Source organism: Amia ocellicauda, chromosome 18 (genome assembly GCF_036373705.1).
Source record: "Amia ocellicauda isolate fAmiCal2 chromosome 18, fAmiCal2.hap1, whole genome shotgun sequence".
Classification (NCBI taxonomy): Eukaryota; Metazoa; Chordata; class Actinopteri; order Amiiformes; family Amiidae; genus Amia; species Amia ocellicauda.
Window position 1 is genome coordinate 1,141,695 of NC_089867.1, and position 18,821 is coordinate 1,160,515.

Below are 18,821 nucleotides of genomic sequence, written 5' to 3' on the forward strand. Positions count from 1 at the left end.
AGTATTATGCTTACAATCATTAATTGGGATACCTGACTTATTCAAACATGAGTATTTCAAATGAGTCCCTCTATGGAAGTAAGAAAGAACAGTATACGATTTCATCAGGCAGTGTTAAAGAAAGCATAACAAAATCGTTACCTGGGGCGTGCAGCTGCTGATTGGTCGTATCTCATTGCTTAGTGGTGCCATGGATACTAGCAGCTTATAGTTCTTGTTGAGCACCCTGCTGCAGGTGGCAGGGTCAAGGCCCAGTAGACTCTCACATCGTAACAAGTCCAGAGGGAAGCCTGGCAAATACACACATGCACACTCATCAGCACAGCTAAGCACTTCACTCTGTACTAAATACTCAGTGCTCTGCAAGAACAACCACACCTGGACTCAAATCAATACACTACTATATATATCTTACATCTTTTTGGGGGAGATTAATCTAATTATATTTGTGTTTCATTGTTACATTGTGTATATCAAATGTTGCTTTTTCCGCCCACTTCCCTGGACCCTAGTTAGGCTAGTTGAATTATACTTTGCTAGACTCAGCTCTTCCTCTAAGTTTTCTCCCTTACTTCCCAACAGTGGCAGCATTTATGGAAAAATCACAATTCCCAATTTGTTCATATTTTGACCATATAGAATACCATCTGTGTCAAAAAAGACCAACAATATAATATATGGGTCATTCTCCCAAAACATGTACCACTAGTGTTACACGAGAGTAAAATATTGAACATTTATTTATCCATTATATTCTTGTGTTTTTAAATTATTAAATGTTTTATGTAAAGACATCTGTATGAAAAAAGATAAGCCAGCTACATTTTGTGCTAGTGGCAGGTTTGTACCTTGATTGGAACAAAGACACCAAACAGGTGTACAAAAAGTGTTCATTTTAGAAAAAGGTGAATGCTGTGGCCATGTTTGGGTATTCGTTTAATTCTCTGGTACACTCAACATAGCATCTTGCTATCTGTTTGGGTTATTTATAATTTCTTTCTGATGTTTTGCTGCTGTAAACCTGTACAAAAAGGTGTTACAGTGAAACAGTGAACAGTGAATTTTTTACTAAATACAGTGCTTAAGAACTGTGGTCGTGTAAGCGCAGATTTCCACAGTTCTGCGAAGATCTGTGCTACTCCACCAATGGAATATGTGGAATCGTGCAGATCTGTGCACGACATAAATCTGCGCAACACGAACACGACCTGCAACAAACATAAAATAAGCAGACAATCAAAAACCTTTTCATTGTTATTAGATTGTATTCAATATGACAAGACTCATGGCCACTGAAAACCATCTTAAATTACCTTAGATTCAAGTTGATATTTTTTGCTGACGGAAGTGTCGTAACCTGAATCTCAAATGAGACACCACGAACAAAATCGATCATTCCACTCCTTACCCATAGTAACCCTTCTATATTTAGCAACTGTAATTTTTCTGCCAACAGTAGGCTATTTATAAATGCAGAATAAATGATCTTATTGGATTCCCACTGAAAATGATGTAGATGTTAGAAAAAATATACTATATATTTTTAAATTAAATACAAATCAGTCTCGATTGCATAAGTATTCACCCCCGTTACTATGACACAATTTAATAAGCTGAGGTGCAGCCAGTTGCCTTCAGAAGTCACATAATTGATGAATAGAAATAGAGACCACCTGTGTGCAATTAATGTGTCACATGATCTCAGATTAAATGCACCAATTTCTGGAAGCCCCCAGAGTATGTGAGAGAGCATATCCAAACAATAACACCCTGAAGACCAAGGAGCTTTCAAAACAAGTCCAAGAGAAAGTTCTTGAAAAGCACCAGTCAGGTCAGGTGGGGTATAAAAAAATATCCCAAACTTTGAAAATCCCCATAGCACAGATAAATCCACTATTAAAAAAATTGTAAGAATATGGCACAACCACAACTCTGCCTAGAGCAGGCCATCCACCAAAACTGAGCGACTGGGAAAGGAGGTTAGTGGTCAGAGAAGCGACCAAAAGGCCAATGGTAACTCTGAAGGAGCTACAGCATTTCACAGCCAGGATGCGAGAAACTGTCCATATGTCAACTATTACCCAGGTGCTCCACAAAGCTGGGCTATATGGAAGAGTGGCATGGAGAAAGCCATTGATGAAAATCCATCACTTAAAGTCCTGTTTGGATTTTGCCATAAGGCACGTAGAAGGCACAGCAAAGATGTGGCAAAAGGTTCTGTGATCAAGGGCCTAAATGCCAAACACTATGTGTGGGGCAAGGCAAACTCCCCAGCGGATGTGGTTGAAGCTGAAAATTTGGGAACGTTTAAAAATAGACTGGATAGGATTCTTGGATCACTTAGTTATTAATGGACACCAAAACGAGCACGATGGGTCGAATGGCTTCCTCTCGTTTGTAAACTTTCTTATGTTCTAACATATTTTAGGTTTCTTTTTTTGTTTAATTTTAATGTTTCTGTATAACAATCAAAAATATTTTGCACCTCCAAGGTGTTGTGTATGTGGTGTTAATCAAAAGGGAGAATCCCAATTAAATCCATTTTCATTCCAGATTGTAACATAACAAAATGTGAAAAAGTAATTGGAGGTGAATACTTATGCAATGTTGGGGATAGGGCTGTGCCAGTAAAAGGTATACCACCTCACTATGGTGTCAAGTACTCACTGTGGTGAAAAATAATTTTTCGTCAATACTTTTCTTATATATATATATATATATATATATATATATACACTCACCTAAAGGATTATTAGGAACACCTGTTCAATTTCTCATTAATGCAATTATCTAACCAACCAATCACATGGCAGTTGCTTCAATGCATTTAGGGGTGTGGTCCTGGTCAAGACAATCTCCTGAACTCCAAACTGAATGTCTGAATGGGAAAGAAAGGTGATTTAAGCAATTTTGAGCGTGGCATGGTTGTTGGTGCCAGACGGGCCGGTCTGAGTATTTCACAATCTGCTCAGTTACTGGGATTTTCACGCACAACCATTTCTAGGGTTTACAAAGAATGGTGTGAAAAGGGAAAAACATCCAGTATGCGGCAGTCCTGTGGGCGAAAATGCCTTGTTGATGCTAGAGGTCAGAGGAGAATGGACCGACTGATTCAAGCTGATAGAAGAGCAACTTTGACTGAAATAACCACTCGTTACAACCGAGGTATGCAGCAAAGCATTTGTGAAGCCACAACACGTACAACCCTGAGGCGGATGGGCTACAACAGCAGAAGACCCCACCGGGTACCACTCATCTCCACTACAAATAGGAAAAAGAGGCTACAATTTGCACAAGCTCACCAAAATTGGACAGTTGAAGACTGGAAAAATGTTGCCTGGTCTGATGAGTCTCGATTTCTGTTGAGACATTAAGATGGTAGAGTCAGAATTTGGTGTAAACAGAATGAGAACATGGATCCATCATGCCTTGTTACCACTGTGCAGGCTGGTGGTGGTGGTGTAATGGTGTGGGGGATGTTTTCTTGGCACACTTTAGGCCCCTTAGTGCCAATTGGGCATCGTTTAAATGCCACGGCCTACCTGAGCATTGTTTCTGACCATGTCCATCCCTTTATGACCACCATGTACCCATCCTCTGATGGCTACTTCCAGCAGGATAAGGCACCATGTCACAAAGGTCGAATCATTTCAAATTGGTTTCTTGAACATGACAATGAGTTCACTGTACTAAACTGGCCCCCACAGTCACCAGATCTCAACCCAATAGAGCATCTTTGGGATGTGGTGGAACGGGAGCTTCGTGCCCTGGATGTGCATCCCACAAATCTCCATCAACTGCAAGATGCTATCCTATCAATATGGGCCAACATTTCTAAAGAAATTCAACCTTGTTGAATCAATGCCACGTAGAATTAAGTCAGTTCTGAAGGCGAAAGGGGGTCAAACACAGTATTAGTATGGTGTTCCTAATAATCCTTTAGGTGAGTGTATATATATATATCAAGCTGTGCTTAATAACATGCATCTGAAATAGAAACTAAAACAATCTGTGGTGTGAGACATTGAAATAGGTGTCTATCACGAGTTCACAACTGTAAGCATCAACACATTTCTTTGTCTTTGAACAAACATCTTTGAAGGCACTTTTGTAGGTGTAGTCAACTCTTGGCACGGTGAGCAAAAGTGGCTCAACCTCAGTGTCTTCTTTTATTTGCAGGGAGAACAAGACAGTTGTTGCAAAGTTTGTTTTTGTATAGTTCTAAACCCATGCATGCAAGAGCATTCACAGAATCTTTGAGATGGAGGAAGATAAAGCACTTCTATCTGATTTAACAACAGAAACAAACACTTCTTTAAAAAGGCACAATGAAGTTTATTTTTCAAAAAAAGTGAACGCCTAATTATGAATGTCAACCTTAACAAAACTGTAACTTAAATCATTTTGAATTTGAGCTGTGAAAGTACAAGTAGCATCTAATGTGTAATTAAACAATAAAACAAATACTACAGAACATGATGACTTTTTTTTTTTTTAGAATATATGAAAGTATTTTTTATGGATGTATCAATAAAACTCAAATATAAAATAACAGTAATGTTACCAATGCTAATTTAGCACTATTCAAGGTACCATTTCTTTCTTTGGATGATGTGTTCTGAACCGCAAAAGTTCCAAGTTTGCCTTTTGTTGGCACCTACAACATTTTATCACAGCACAAAGCTATCCTCAATACAAAATAGATGTATAGTACAAAACAGTACACTGAATGCAGAGGACTCAATCCCTGCTGTAGGGAAGAGAGGTCTTCTGAACACAGCACATGGGCAGCATAACACAGTATGCAAGCCAACATAACATCAAGCAGGGGAGTAAATAGTAGTAGTAGAGTAGTAGAGTAAATAAATGATACACATATGTTTGACCATCACCAAAGAAGACTTTTGCCGTTAGCAGCAACTTTGTTAAACAGAAGCTTTCAGCATTGATTACCATTGTTTGGCTGCTCAGGGTCTGAAGTCAGGTCCTTGTTGTATCGTAGAAACAGTATTGTATTTCTGAGAGTCAGTGCATGGTCAAAATATCTTTGAGCTTCTCCTTCTGCAGTGCTTTCAACCTTAAAACACAAAACTGTTATTACAAACTGCATCTAATGTATGAATATGCATGAATATGCATTTTACAAACACACACCTTTTTACATACAAGTCCAAAAGTACGTGGACACCCCTTCTAATTAGTGGATTCAGCTATTTCTGCCACACCCATTGCTGAGAGGTGTATTAAATAAAGCACACAGCCATGCAATCTCCAGATAACATTCTTGATGATTTTCCGCTTCCAACTTTGTGGCAACAGTTTGAGGATGTTCCTTTCCTGTGTCAGCATGACAATGCCCCCATGCACAAATCGAGGTCCATACAGAAATGGTTTGTTGAGATCGGTATGGAAGAACTTGACCTACCTGCACAGAGCCCTGACATCAACCCAATTTGGGTTTAATTGGAACGCCGACTTTGAGCCATGCCTTATCACCCAACATCAATGCCTGACCTTACTAAAGCTCTTGTGGCTGAATGGAAGCAAATCCCCCCAGGAATGTTCCAACATCTAGTGGAAAGCCGTCCCAGAAGAGTGGAGGCTGTTATAGCAGCAGAGGGAGGACCAACACTATATTAATGCCCATGCTTTTGGAATGAGATGTTCGATGAGTAGGTGTACATACGTTTGACCATGTAGTGTATATAAATTATACACACAAATGTAGACTTCCAACTTTTTTAAATTAAAACTTTTTTTTCAAACTATGAATCTTTACAAATCAGGATATAGTTACAGATCCTTTGCAATGACTGTCCAAGACAATACCCCAGTGAAAGCATCAGAACTCTATCAGTCATTAGACATGAACTACATTTAGCACATATATGTTGTGCTCAAGCAATAACTGCCTTGCACCCATATATCATACCACCTGACCCCTTCAAACAGTTAGGAAAGGGTTATAATTAGGGGATCTGCCAATTTTCTAGTAAACCAGGTGGATATGGATATGTATATGTATGTATGTGTGTATATATATATATATATATATATATATACACACACACACAGGTCCACAGTCCCTTATCCGTAATTCCGCAATTTGAAAAGCTCTGAAAACCGAAGGTGCGTGGTATCAGTTGCATCACACGTGCATCAGGTAAGTATCAAAAAATGTTCTAACAGGTTATACAGTTTACCATCAACATCATCATATTGTTGTCTGGCGTTTAAAGCAGACAGCTGCACAAGTGTTCCACCGATTCTGGGAGACTTCAGGTTTAACCCAAATGCAGAAATAAGTATTTGGGGGGGTATAAATCTGGTTAAATCTTCTAAAACATGAACCTCGGAAACCCTAGTAATATTACTGTAATGGTGAGGGGAAAAATAGAGTAAAAATAGAGTAATTATAACTAGAAGCCATATTTTTAACAGCTATTATTCCGGTTTCACGTCTCCTCTGCATTTGAATCTTAGGTATTGCAAAATATAAAATATGAATAATTCTCCAGCACCTCCAAACACTTCTGTTATTCCACTGAATTATTTTTGGATCAGGTGGAAACAGCTATACATCTGTTTTTGGTGTAATCATGAGAAGAGTTTTACCTTTTCAAGTTCCAACAAGAAACTATCTAGGGATTCATCTGAAAGCTTCCCCACTTCAAACATAGTAACAGCATGGCTTTTCAAGTTCTAAAGAATAAGAAACATTTATTTTAGCAAGATATACACTTTCATACTCCATCTATTATGTTCAATAATTGATGTTAAAGATCAATGATCAGAGTTTTTATAAAAATATTATTTATATGTCTTAATGTGTTGGTATGAGTATTAAGTAAAATTGGTATGAGTATTAAGTCAAGTATGATTTTCTATCATATTCGCAACACTTAAATATTTGACCATCACCAAAGAAGCTAAAGGAAGGCTTTTTTTGGAGTTTCAGGATGTTCCATTTGATCAGAACCTGTGTGATTAAAGCCTAATTCTCAAAAGTTGGTAATGGATTTACTAAGAACAGTACATACAGTGAGGGAAAAAAGTATTTGATCCCCTGCTGATTTTGTACGTTTGTCCACTGACAAACAAATGATCAGTCTATTATTTTAATGGTAGGTGTATTTTAACAGTGAGAGACAGAATAACGACAAAAAAATCCAGAAAAACACATTTCAAAAAAGTTATAAATTGATTTGCATGTTAAATGAGGGAAATAAGTATTTGATCCCCTATCAATCAGCAAGATTTATGGCTCCCAGGTGTCTTTTATACAGGTAACGAGCTGAGATTAGGAGCACTCCACCATGGCCAAGACCAAAGAGCTGTCCAAGGTTGTCAGGGACAAGATTGTAGACCTACACAAGGCTGGAATGGGCTACAAGACCATCGCCAAGCAGCTTGGTGAGAAGGTGACAACAGTTGGTGCGATTATTCGCAAATGGAAGAAACACAAACTGTCAGTCTCCCTCGGTCTGGGGCTCCATGCAAGATCTCACCTCGTGGAGTTTCAATGATCATGAGAACGGTGAGGAATCAGTCCAGAACTACACAGGAGGATCTTGTTAATGATCTCAAGGCAGCTTGGACCATAGTCACCAAGAAAACAATTGGTTACACACTACGCCGTGAAGGACTGAAATCCTCCAGCGCCCGCAAGGCCCCCCTGCTCAAGAAAGCACATGTTGGCAAACTTCAGACGGGCCTGTACATCTGAATGATTCAGAGGAGAACTGGGTGAAAGTGTTGTGGTCAGATGAGACCAAAATCAAGCTCTTTGACATCAACTCAACTCGCCGTGTTTGGAGGAGGAGAAATGACCCCAAGAACACCATCCCCACCGTCAAACATGGAGGTGGAAACATTATGCTTTGGGGGTGTTTTTCTGCTAAGGGGACAGGACAACTGCACCGCATCAAAGGGACAATGGACGGGGCCATGTACCGTCAAATCTTGGGTGAGAACCTCCTTCCCTCAGCCAGGGCATTGAAAATGGGTCGTGGATATGGGTATTCCAGCATGACAATGACCCAAAACACACAGCCAAGGCAACAAAGGAGTGGCTCAAGAAGAAGCACATTAAGGTCCTGGAGTGGCCTAGCCAGTCACCGGACCTTAATCCCATAGAAAATCTGTGGAGGGAGCTGAAGGTTCGAGTTGCCAAACGTCAGCCTCGAAACCTTAATGACTTGGAGAGGATCTGCAAAGAGGAGTGGGACAAAATCCCTCCTGAGATGTGTGCAAACCTGGTGGCCAACTACAAGAAACGTCTGACCTCTGTGATTGCCAACAAGGGTTTTGCCACCAAGTACTAAGTCGAAGGGGTCAAATACTTATTTCCCTCATTAACATGCAAATCAATTTATAACTTTTTTGAAATGCATTTTTCTGGATTTTTTTGTTGTTATTCTGTCGCTCACTGTTAAAATACACCTACCATTAAAATTATAGAGTGATCATTTCTTTGTCAGTGGGCAAACATACAAAATCAGCAGGGGATCAAATACTTTTTTCCCCCACTGTATGCTTATTAGTTAATGCAACATATATAGGGGATTATATTCTCAAACTAAATTATTGCAGAAAGTCTCTAAATATTATATTAATTTGAAAAAATACAAAATGTAATAAAGTAAATTAAAACTGTTGGTCTTACTCATGAGTAAATCTATACCAACTTTAGAAATCAATCAGGCCCGTAGAGAGATGAACTGGCCGTATGAATATTTATAAATATATACTTTGGAGTTTGGAGGACAGAGCATTTTTTAGCACTTGCCAAAAAAACTTAATTACAGACCATTAAACTGGAGGCTGTAAGAATGAAAAAAAAAATGCACCATTGATTGAGCTGCTGCAGAGAAGACAAATGATGTGGTCTTGTAGTTTCTTTACCATGTGTTTCACTATGCAGGAAGCGATCCTGAAACCCGAAAAAAGCACTTCTGCAGCCTGGACAGCTGCCATTTTTTGGTGATGATAAGACATAGAAGTGTTATAAGTTGCTAATATGATAGAACTGAACAGAAAACTCAGACACTTAAATATACTCACACTCTTACCAATATTTGAAGACATTATAAACCATATTTTTAGAAATTGCATTAATTGTGAAATTTAACTAAATGTAAATAAATCTTAATTTTAATCTAAATTAAAGAGCACTGCCATTGTTTTTGGAACTGATAATGTTGCTCTTGATTTTCATAGCAAAAACCGGTTCTGAAAAAACTGACATGACTGAAGTTATTTGTTTCATTTATGGTTCAATCAATGAAACATAATATTACAATTTACAGTTAAACTGGAACTCCCACATAAATATGGTATTATTTTAATTTTAACCCACTTGTTAAATACATGATTTATTGTTTTAACACTTACTGGTGACAAATTTCCCATCATTAAAAAGGCTGTGAGTGTTGAATCAAATAGGAAAGCGATCCTTTTTGTATGTCCAACAGGCATACTCAGACTGTTCACACTTGCCGTATCTGCTTGGAAAAAAATATAGATTTAAGGTAAACAGTAAAACACTCAAATACATTAAAATATATTAAAAACTTCAATTTTTCCTTTTGTAATCACAATGATGTGGGGAAAACTAAAGACACTTATATTTACACTTTTATTTTTAAGGTCAACTGTTGGTCTTTCAATGCAGAATCATGTGCTAGTGTCTGCTTTATGTCTCTATTGTGAAGTCTGACCTTGGTCCTCCAGGCTTGTTGTGTCAGTGTCAGTAGCTGAAGATCCAGCATCAAGTACAGGACTGCCTCCCTCCCAGGACAAGAGCATCTTCTGTGGATCCATGGTACCTCTATCAGACATTAAGACTAATCAATGTCATAGATTATATTCAGTAACTGTTAACATACAATTTACAGTTTTTCCCAATTGTTTACACACTAAAAGTAGAACTTGAGGCACAATGACCAACACCTGTAACTCATTTACAAGAACCATACACCAAATCCTCAACTGGGACATTTTCTGCTTTCCACTCTGATTGCACACGCTTGGCAAAACACAACACACAATTTTCTGCATTTGGCACAAACTACACAACTAAAATCTGTTGTGTGCAAATGAAAAGCAACTTCAACAAAGTTAAGCTCAATTACCAATTGACTTCTAATTCACTATTTGTGTATTTGCAATCAGACCTTTAGTATGGAAGTGAGTACTCCTTTGTTTGAAAAACAATGGAAGCAAACTTGGCAGAGAGAGGTAGAAGTAATGGAGGAGGAGAGGAAGGAACATCATTGGTCAATGGGCTATCATTGAGGTACCTGGCCGGCACGGGGGAAATGTCACCATAAGCTATGAGCCACAATGGGGTCCTCCACCACCATGCCACCCTTGGACCATACAACACTGCCCATCTCCTTCATTTCCTGAACACCCTATCCTTTTCAGCCAGAGCAGAGTGATCTTGAGCAGCACATATATGTTCTCATTTGGGACAACATGAGTGTCCATTGGGGTGCTCAGGCCTTAGTGTGATAAGATATCACATTAGTGTGATATTAGTTGTCACTAAGTTCTATTAATTTGATTGTGTGTGTATCTCATTTGGAAAGTGGCTAAGTGTTTCGTGTTTAAAGTTTTGAATACATGAGATGTAGTTTCAGCAAATTTGTGTTATCAATTGGGGAAAAATAAGTATTTATATCATCAGCTTATATATCAATCAACTGCTGGTTGAAGTATAGCTTCTATTTTCCATGTCAAGTCCATGTTTATGTGGTGGTCTTCCATTACTTTTTTTAAAGGGGTCATGAACTGCCTTTTAAAAAAAAAAATTGTACTGTTCTCTGAGGTCCACTTATAATGTTATCAAGATTTTTACATCAAAAAAGATCATAATTTAGAAGTAATAGGCTATTTTCTGTCCTGTTTTGACTCTCACTGTTAAAATACACCTACCATTAAAATTATAGACTGATCATTTCTTTGTCAGTGGGCAAACATACAAAATCAGCAGGGGATCAAATACTTTTTTCCCCTCACTGTATATGTGTGAATTGGTGGGCAGGGCTACACAGGCAGTAATGTAGAAGCAGGCGTTGATCTTCTTCTGCGGAGGCGGGGTTTAGCCACACTATTATGTAATAAAGTGGCTCATTCCAAATCGTTTTTGCAGATTGGCTTCAATATAAGCTGTTTTTAGACTAATGAGAAAGTTTTGAGTTCTGAAACTTACAGGGTGTTTTTATAGCACAATGACCTCTTATATGTCAAAAGATCAAGGGAATTTTGATTTCTCAGTTCATGATCCCTTTAATATCTTGGCCTATTGCCATTTTAAATTTTTCACTCAATGATGTTCAGATATATCTATTTATTTGTCTATCCCTCTAGTTATTCCAACTAGCATACATATTTCGACACTTCTTTGTGTCATCCACAAATTCTGTACCATTTTTGTGTTTAGTGACCTGCAAGGTTCCTAGTTTTCTGTGATTCAAAAATTAAAAATAAAATATCTTTTAATATAATGTAAAAACTAAGAACTAAAAACAGGCTACATCATTTTAATATTTCAGCAAAGACAAACATACAGTATTCACTGTCTTTTACATGTATATAATTAATTGACTGGCACCATGTTTTATGTACAAACAGAAATGGTAGTTTATCCTTACTTTAGTTGTCATCGTGGACTACATTTTGTTTGCTATTGAAGTAGAGCTGCAGAATTCCAGCCACATATTAATCTTTTAAGAGGTTGGCGTTGAGCACAGAAAAGAACGTCAAGTTAGCTATATTCATGGTCAGTTGGAGGACAACAAGTGCATGCTTCAACAAATTAGGCAAGTAGTCTTTGATAGCCTTCCAGAAGTGGAGGGGATCATCTCCACATGTAGGCAATACCAAAATTAACTGATCATTCCATTAAGCATTTTTCTGATAGCTTTAATTGCCGTTTCACAATCTCATAGTCTGTACCAGTAGTGCCTGTGTTTAAATTCCAGTGCACAGACAACTTATGGGCTGACTTGGGGCAATAAAGACATCTATCCAGCCGAACAGTGTATTAATTGATGTCAATTGGCTGTATGGATATGCAAGGGGAAGTCAAGATACAACTGAATAGGGACATTTATTACTATCAATCAACCAATAAACATAGAAACTAAGGTTATTTTTAAGGTTATTATCCATGCCTAATGGTTTCTTTTATGCATTTATTTATGGTTTATTTTTTAATTTGCTTGGTTATATTCAATCTGTAAAGTGCTCTGTGGCTACATGCAAAGGGCACTAAATACAAATTGATTGATTATTGATTTCTGGTAACATTCATTTATGTCAATTTGCTGTATGACAAGCCTAAGGCAAATCTGAGAAACCTTTCAGCTGGATAGGGTGCATTATTTCTAACAATCAATTTATTGGTATCACTATACTGTTGTCACAATTTCCTGGTGTGGCCTGGGAAAGGTAATTCTGTACACTGAAGTGGAAATATCTTTGGGAGGCTTTCATCCAGCTGATGGTGATGGTGATGATGAGATAAGATAGAAAGATATAGATAGATACATAGATAGATACATAGATATACAGTGCATCTGGAAAGTATTCACAGCGCTTCACTTTTTCCACATTGTTATGTTACAGCCTTATTCCAAAATGGATTAAATTCATTATTTTCCTCAAAATTCTACAAACAATACCCCATAATGTCAACGTGAAAGAAGTTTGTTTGAAATCTTTGCAAATTTAATAAAAATAAAATACAAAAAAAGCACATGTACATAAGTATTCACAGCCTTTGCCATGACACTCAAAATTGAGCTCAGGTGCATCCTGTTTCCACTGATCATCCTTGAGACGTTTCTACAACTTGACTGGAGTCCACCTGTGGCAAATTCAGTTGATTGGACATGATTTGGAAAGGCACACACCTGTCTATATAAGGTCCCACAGTTAACAGTGCATGTCAGAGCACAAACCAAGCCAAGAAGTCCAAGGAATTGTCTGTAGACCTCCGAGACAGGATTGTATCGAGGCACAGATCTGGGGAAGGGTACAGAAAAATGTCTGCAGCATTGAAGGTCCCAATGAGCACAGTGGCCTCCATCATCCGTAAATGGAAGACGTTTGGAACCACCAGGACTCTTCCTAGAGCTGGCCGCCCCGCACTGGCACAACAAAATGTGAAATACATTTAAGGGGATTAAGACTTTCCATAGGTACTGTTCATAAAATACACCAATCAGCCATAACATTATGACCACCTGCCTAATATTGTGTAGGTCCCCCTTTTGCCTCCAAAACAGCCCTGATCCATCGAGGAATGGACTCCACTAGACCTCTGAATGTGTGCTGTGGTATCTGGCACCAAGACGTTAGCAGCAGATCCTTTAAAGGTTTATACTGGTTGAAAGTCTCTTCACATCCTGATAGCAATCAATAATTTAAGTGGTCTAAATGTAAAAAAATATATATATATCGTCTGTGGAAGGGACAGGACTAAAAAAGGTTCGACCAATCATTGCATTCGGTCCGAATGTAATGATAGGATGTCCTTCCTGTCTGTCAATCTATATTTGCATACTGCCGCGTAACTTGTTCGCGCAGACAATCACACGTCATCCTTGATGCTGTGCAGAGCGAACGCGAGAATGGAAGGCGAGCCGCAGCTACTATTTTTAAAAACATAATAACCGTAAATAAGATGTTTACGTTCGTTATTATTGTAATGTCTAAGCTATGAATGAGACATGCATGGCCCCCACGTGCCTGTATGCACTCCCGACAACGTCTGGGCATACTCCTGATGAGACTGCGGATGGTGTCCTGGGGGATCTCCTCCCAGACCTGGATCAGGGCATCAGTGAGCTCCTGGACATTCTGTGGCCGCTACTTGGCGGCGTCGGATGCACCGATACATAACGTCCCAAAGGTTCTCAATTGGATTCAGATCTGGGGAACGTGAGGTCCAGTCAATGGCATCAATGCCTTTGTCATCCAGGAACTGCCTACACACTCTGGCCACATGAGGCCGGGCATTGTCCTGCACCAGGAGTAACCCAGGGCCCACTGCACCACCGTAAGGTCTGACGATAGGTCTGAGGATTTCATCCCGGTACCTAACAGCAGTCAGGGTACTGTTGGCTAGCACGTGGAGGTCTGTGCTACCCTCCAAGGATATGCCTCCCCAGACCATCACTGACCCACCACCAAACCGGTCATGCTGGATGATGTTGCAGGCAGCATAACATTCACCATGGCGTCTCCAGACTCTTTCACGTCTCTCACATGTGCTGAGTGTGAAGCTGCTCTCATCTGTGAAGAGAACGGGGCGCCAATGTCGGACCTGCCAATTCTGGTGTTCTCTGGCGAATCCCAATTGAGCTGCATGGTGTCATGGAGACAGTTTGGTCAGAAACATGCACACCAGTAGCCCGCTGAAGGTCATTTTGTAGAGCTCTGGCAGTGCCCCTCCTGTTCCTCCTAGCACAAAGGAACAGATACCGGTTCTGCTGCTGTGTTGATGCCCTTCTATGGCCCTGTCCAGCTCTCCTTGTGTAACGGCCCGTCTCTTGGTATCTCCTCCATGCTCTTGAGACTGTAACTGGGAAACACAGCAAACCTTCTTGCGACTGCTTGTATGGATGTGCCATCTTGGAGGAGTTGGACTACTTGTGCAACCTGAATGGGCTGCAGGTACCACCTCATGCTACCAGTAGTGACTAGCAAAACGCAAAACTAGAGAAGAATCAGTCAGGAAGGAAAGGAGGGATCAATTGTCTGTGGCCACCACCTGCAATACCATTCCCTTTTTGTGGGTTGTCTTGCTGTTGCCTCTCCAGTGCACCTGTTGTCACTTTCATTTGCACCAAAACAGGTGACATTGATTCACAATTGCTTAGGCTTCCTAACTGGACAGATTGATATCCCTGAAGTTTAATTGACTTGGTGTTATACTGTGATGATTACGTGTTCCCTTAATTTTTTTGAGCAGTGTAGTACTTTAGATCTGGAAGCCCTTCCATTATATTAGGCCTATATATTTTGCTCACTATACATCACTGTGATTTCAGTATGTAATATAAAAATAAAAAATAAAATTGGCCCAGGACAGCAAAATGATTTGCAGTTACTAAAATCTGTTAAACTTTTTACACACCATGTTAAAGAGAAGACAATGCTTTAACATTATCTATAAAACATTGTTCAAATTTAAACTGCTCACTGATCACCTAGGCTGTCATATTCTGGCATTCTCTTCTTTTTGGCTGAATAGTCATCAGACTACTATCGTACACTTTATGCTGATACCCGTTTGACAGGGTTTCCCCAACAGCGAGCAATTAAAAAGTTTCATATTTTTATGGATTTTCTGCATTGTATCAAGTAAATGAATTCCTATGGGGTGGTATACATTTTAAAAACTGATAATATTTTAAACATTCATGTAGGGCTGGGCAATTAATTGAATTAATTCAAATTAATTTTTTAAATTCCGCTATCATTCTCCAGGGCAGGCAGAGAATAAACAGGGGAAAAAAAGCATGTGTGCAGTTTAAAAATGCGTTTTTCCCCGATCGCTTCAAAAATAAAATCGATGCAACAAACAATAAGAGCCAAAACAATCCCATAAATGCACATTAAAGCGCCACCCCCATAACGGAGTGCCAGGCCGATGTGAATTTCTAGGAGAAACACTACCATCGTAAATACCTGTACCATAGCTCCACAAGTCTTATATTATGCTAGCATATAGATCTAGATTAAATATTAATCTGTATTACAACCAGTTTAAATTAAAGCCTAACCAGTTTTTTAATTGTTGTAGTGAAAGAGGAAGACAGTGTTTGCAGCTTGAGAGGGCTACGTTTTCGATCAATGAAAAGAAAGCATATATATTTTGGTATTTTCTGTGACTGGTTTAATCTGGCTTGATGTAAGAATTCAATAGGCACATTCATGTTTAAGGCATTATTACATATATTTATAATATATTGCAGCGATCTTTTCATATAGGAATTGAATGCCCTCATTAAATATACAGAACATGCATGTAGCATGAGTCATTACAGACCAAACCAAAAAATAATGTAGTAAATAACACTCTACACACTCTTGACCCATCGTAGATCTGTTAAACAATAATAATATTAGTACTGGGCATACAAAAAGTTAATAATTTATACTGTGTAACTTGTAGAAAAAGCCAGATAAAAAGGCAGATAGCCAGAAAGTAAAAACCAAAAACATCAGCTTATTATGAATGGCACCATAAATAAGATCCATTGCCAGTCAGTCAGACACACTTCGAAGATGACTGCAAATCAATGCTGAAGAGAGAGTTAAGAAAAAAATCTATAATATCACCTCAGTGATATGAAAGGGGTTGAGCAAACCACTGTGCTGTGTATAGTTTGTAGAAAGTCTATTGCAGGTAGTGGCAGCACAACAAACCTATTCTAGCACCTGTGACAGAAACACGCAGCGGAATAGGAGCGGATTGTGTGGCAATGCTATCTCCTGTCCCACTCCCAAAACCCCTGCTAAAAGGCAGCTAACATTAATTAGCTTCTTCATTTTCCAATGTCATCCCATATGAACAGAATGTGCCCCGGTGTAAGGAAATTACAGACGCGGTGACGTTTCATAGTTGATACAAAACACTGAGTACAATTCTGTAGTTTTCTATTAGCGGGTTAGCTATTAATCCCAGCCCTAGTCATTTTAAGTTTGTTTATAGAAAAACATTACAAAAAACGAGATTTAAATTTTGAATTATCCATAAATTAAAAAAAGATTTTATTTTTAGGCAATATCGCCCAGCACTACTTTCATGTTTTTTGAATGAAATAAATACTTGTAGTTCTATTTATTACTTAAAACTTTTCTGTATTCACTACAAATTATTACTTGTGCGACTTAGGACAAATTGTGCTGTCCTGGGTCACAAATGTTCAGGTTTAGTCATGCAAAACACAGGACCCTAAGTAATACATGCTGAACCAGTACTTACTCCAGTTAACATAATCAAAAATAAAGAATTGCATGTAAATTAAAAGTGATCCAAGTACCTTTTATCAGTTTAAATACACGACAAGCAGTTACAGATCTCATTGTAGACATATAAGTAAAGCCCTTCTTCAGCACTAATTTAATGGCACATTATTTTATTGACATACTTTAGTCTGTTCACAGATGGGGCACTCCTCCAGGTTGGGTGAAGCTGGTCTGGGTTTATCACTTGGCCTTTCTTCAGAGCAAAGCCCAGACGGCAGTACATGGATACAGCATTCTAAACAGAGGAGCAAAAACACATATAATGCACATCAACTCTGTACAGGGTTGTTACACTTTTTCAACATCAAAATTCCAGACTTTTTCCAGACTTCCATTAGATTTTCCCAGAGTTGTCATCTATCCTATTTCTGAAGTGTCCTATTCAGCCTGCTGCCATATTTGTTTGATTTACTCTGTACTTGTTAACGTTCACTGTTGTGTGTGACTGAATTTGGTATAGTGATGAGGTTGTTACACTGTAGTGTTGTTTTTATAGTACACTGTAGGGCTGCTGCTTTCAATTATTATGATAATCGATTATTCTATACATAAAATGATAGATTATTTGAATAATCACAACAACAAAAAACATTGCTTTACTAATCAATGCATTCTTATGTAGTTCTGGTGCCAACATGGCGTCCTATTCTTGAGTTCACCGAACTCTGTAAATACACGGCTCTCATTACAGAAAATGAACTGACGAGGACTAGCAATTGTACGTTTTAACCATTTCAACTCCAGATGAAAAAATGAAAACACTTCCCAGGTATCAGATTTTGAAAATTATTATGTTTTACGATCAGAAATTGCTTGTAAATGAAAATATATGATGAATGAAATAGAAAAAAAAAAATCCAAAAACAACAACCGAAAACAACAATATGAGCGATAAGAGTCTGATGTGGAAAGGACTTTTGTGTCTATTTTATTCTTTATGTTTTACATGATTGGAGACAGCGTAATAAATACACTTTTCTGTTAAGAGACATTAAGAAGAGCTAAACGTGTATAGACAACATTACATTCAGACAAGCATTACATTACAGTAAGAAAACGTTTCCATGTGCAACAATAAAATAAATATTTGCTATTTATTATTAATGTTATTATTGTAATCATCATCAAGATATGTGTTAGTAGATACGTATTTTAAATGATACAACTTGACTCCCTTAACTTATTACTCTTACTACAGATTTGTAACTGCAAATTACAATTTTTGCCGTATTATTTTTAATTTACTTAGCTAGACGCCCTTAACCAGGGCAAGTTACTGTTGAAACAAAACACAGTTCACAATTAATCATACAGTAACAGCAGCTACAATACTGCAGGTTATAATTTAACTAAAGTGTCCACGTTTCAGTCATGGAATTTATGGACTTATGGACGCATTTATTAAACCAGACCTTAATGTTTTAGAGGGAAACCCCGATCTGCTGTATTTATTTATTCATTAATTTAACTTGTATGGGCATGTTAGCTGAATCGTGTTCATTCATACTGATTGTCTCTGTGGGGCTGTTATACAATAGACCTGGAAATCATTCAAAGAACAACAGCCTGAAACAGCGTCCAGTTGTCCATAAAATATTAATAAAATCGGCCGCTACCAATCCGATTATTATCCTTCAGTTTATTTTTAACTAGTCACGGCACTGCACCGGGTTCAATTAATAACCGAGAGCTCGGTTGTAACAATAACCAGCAGGGTAGGGGGTCCCGCAGGACAGGTTTGGGAACCACTGCACTACAGGGCTTTGCACAGCATT

The 18,821-nt window shown here is 38.4% G+C and overlaps 1 protein-coding gene across 1 annotated transcript in view; it reads right to left on the reverse strand.

The window, feature by feature from the left end:
• Window positions 1-18,821, reverse strand: part of fam91a1 (family with sequence similarity 91 member A1) — a 52,265-nt gene that overhangs the window by 8,851 nt on the left and 24,593 nt on the right. The window contains exons 11-16 of the mRNA XM_066690465.1: window positions 17,169-17,281; window positions 9,720-9,829; window positions 9,394-9,503; window positions 6,616-6,702; window positions 4,954-5,077; window positions 142-290 (exon numbers count right to left, since the gene is read on the reverse strand). Of these exons, the coding sequence (XP_066546562.1) occupies window positions 142-290; window positions 4,954-5,077; window positions 6,616-6,702; window positions 9,394-9,503; window positions 9,720-9,829; window positions 17,169-17,281 (693 nt within the window). The remainder of the gene's footprint in view (window positions 1-141; window positions 291-4,953; window positions 5,078-6,615; window positions 6,703-9,393; window positions 9,504-9,719; window positions 9,830-17,168; window positions 17,282-18,821) is intronic.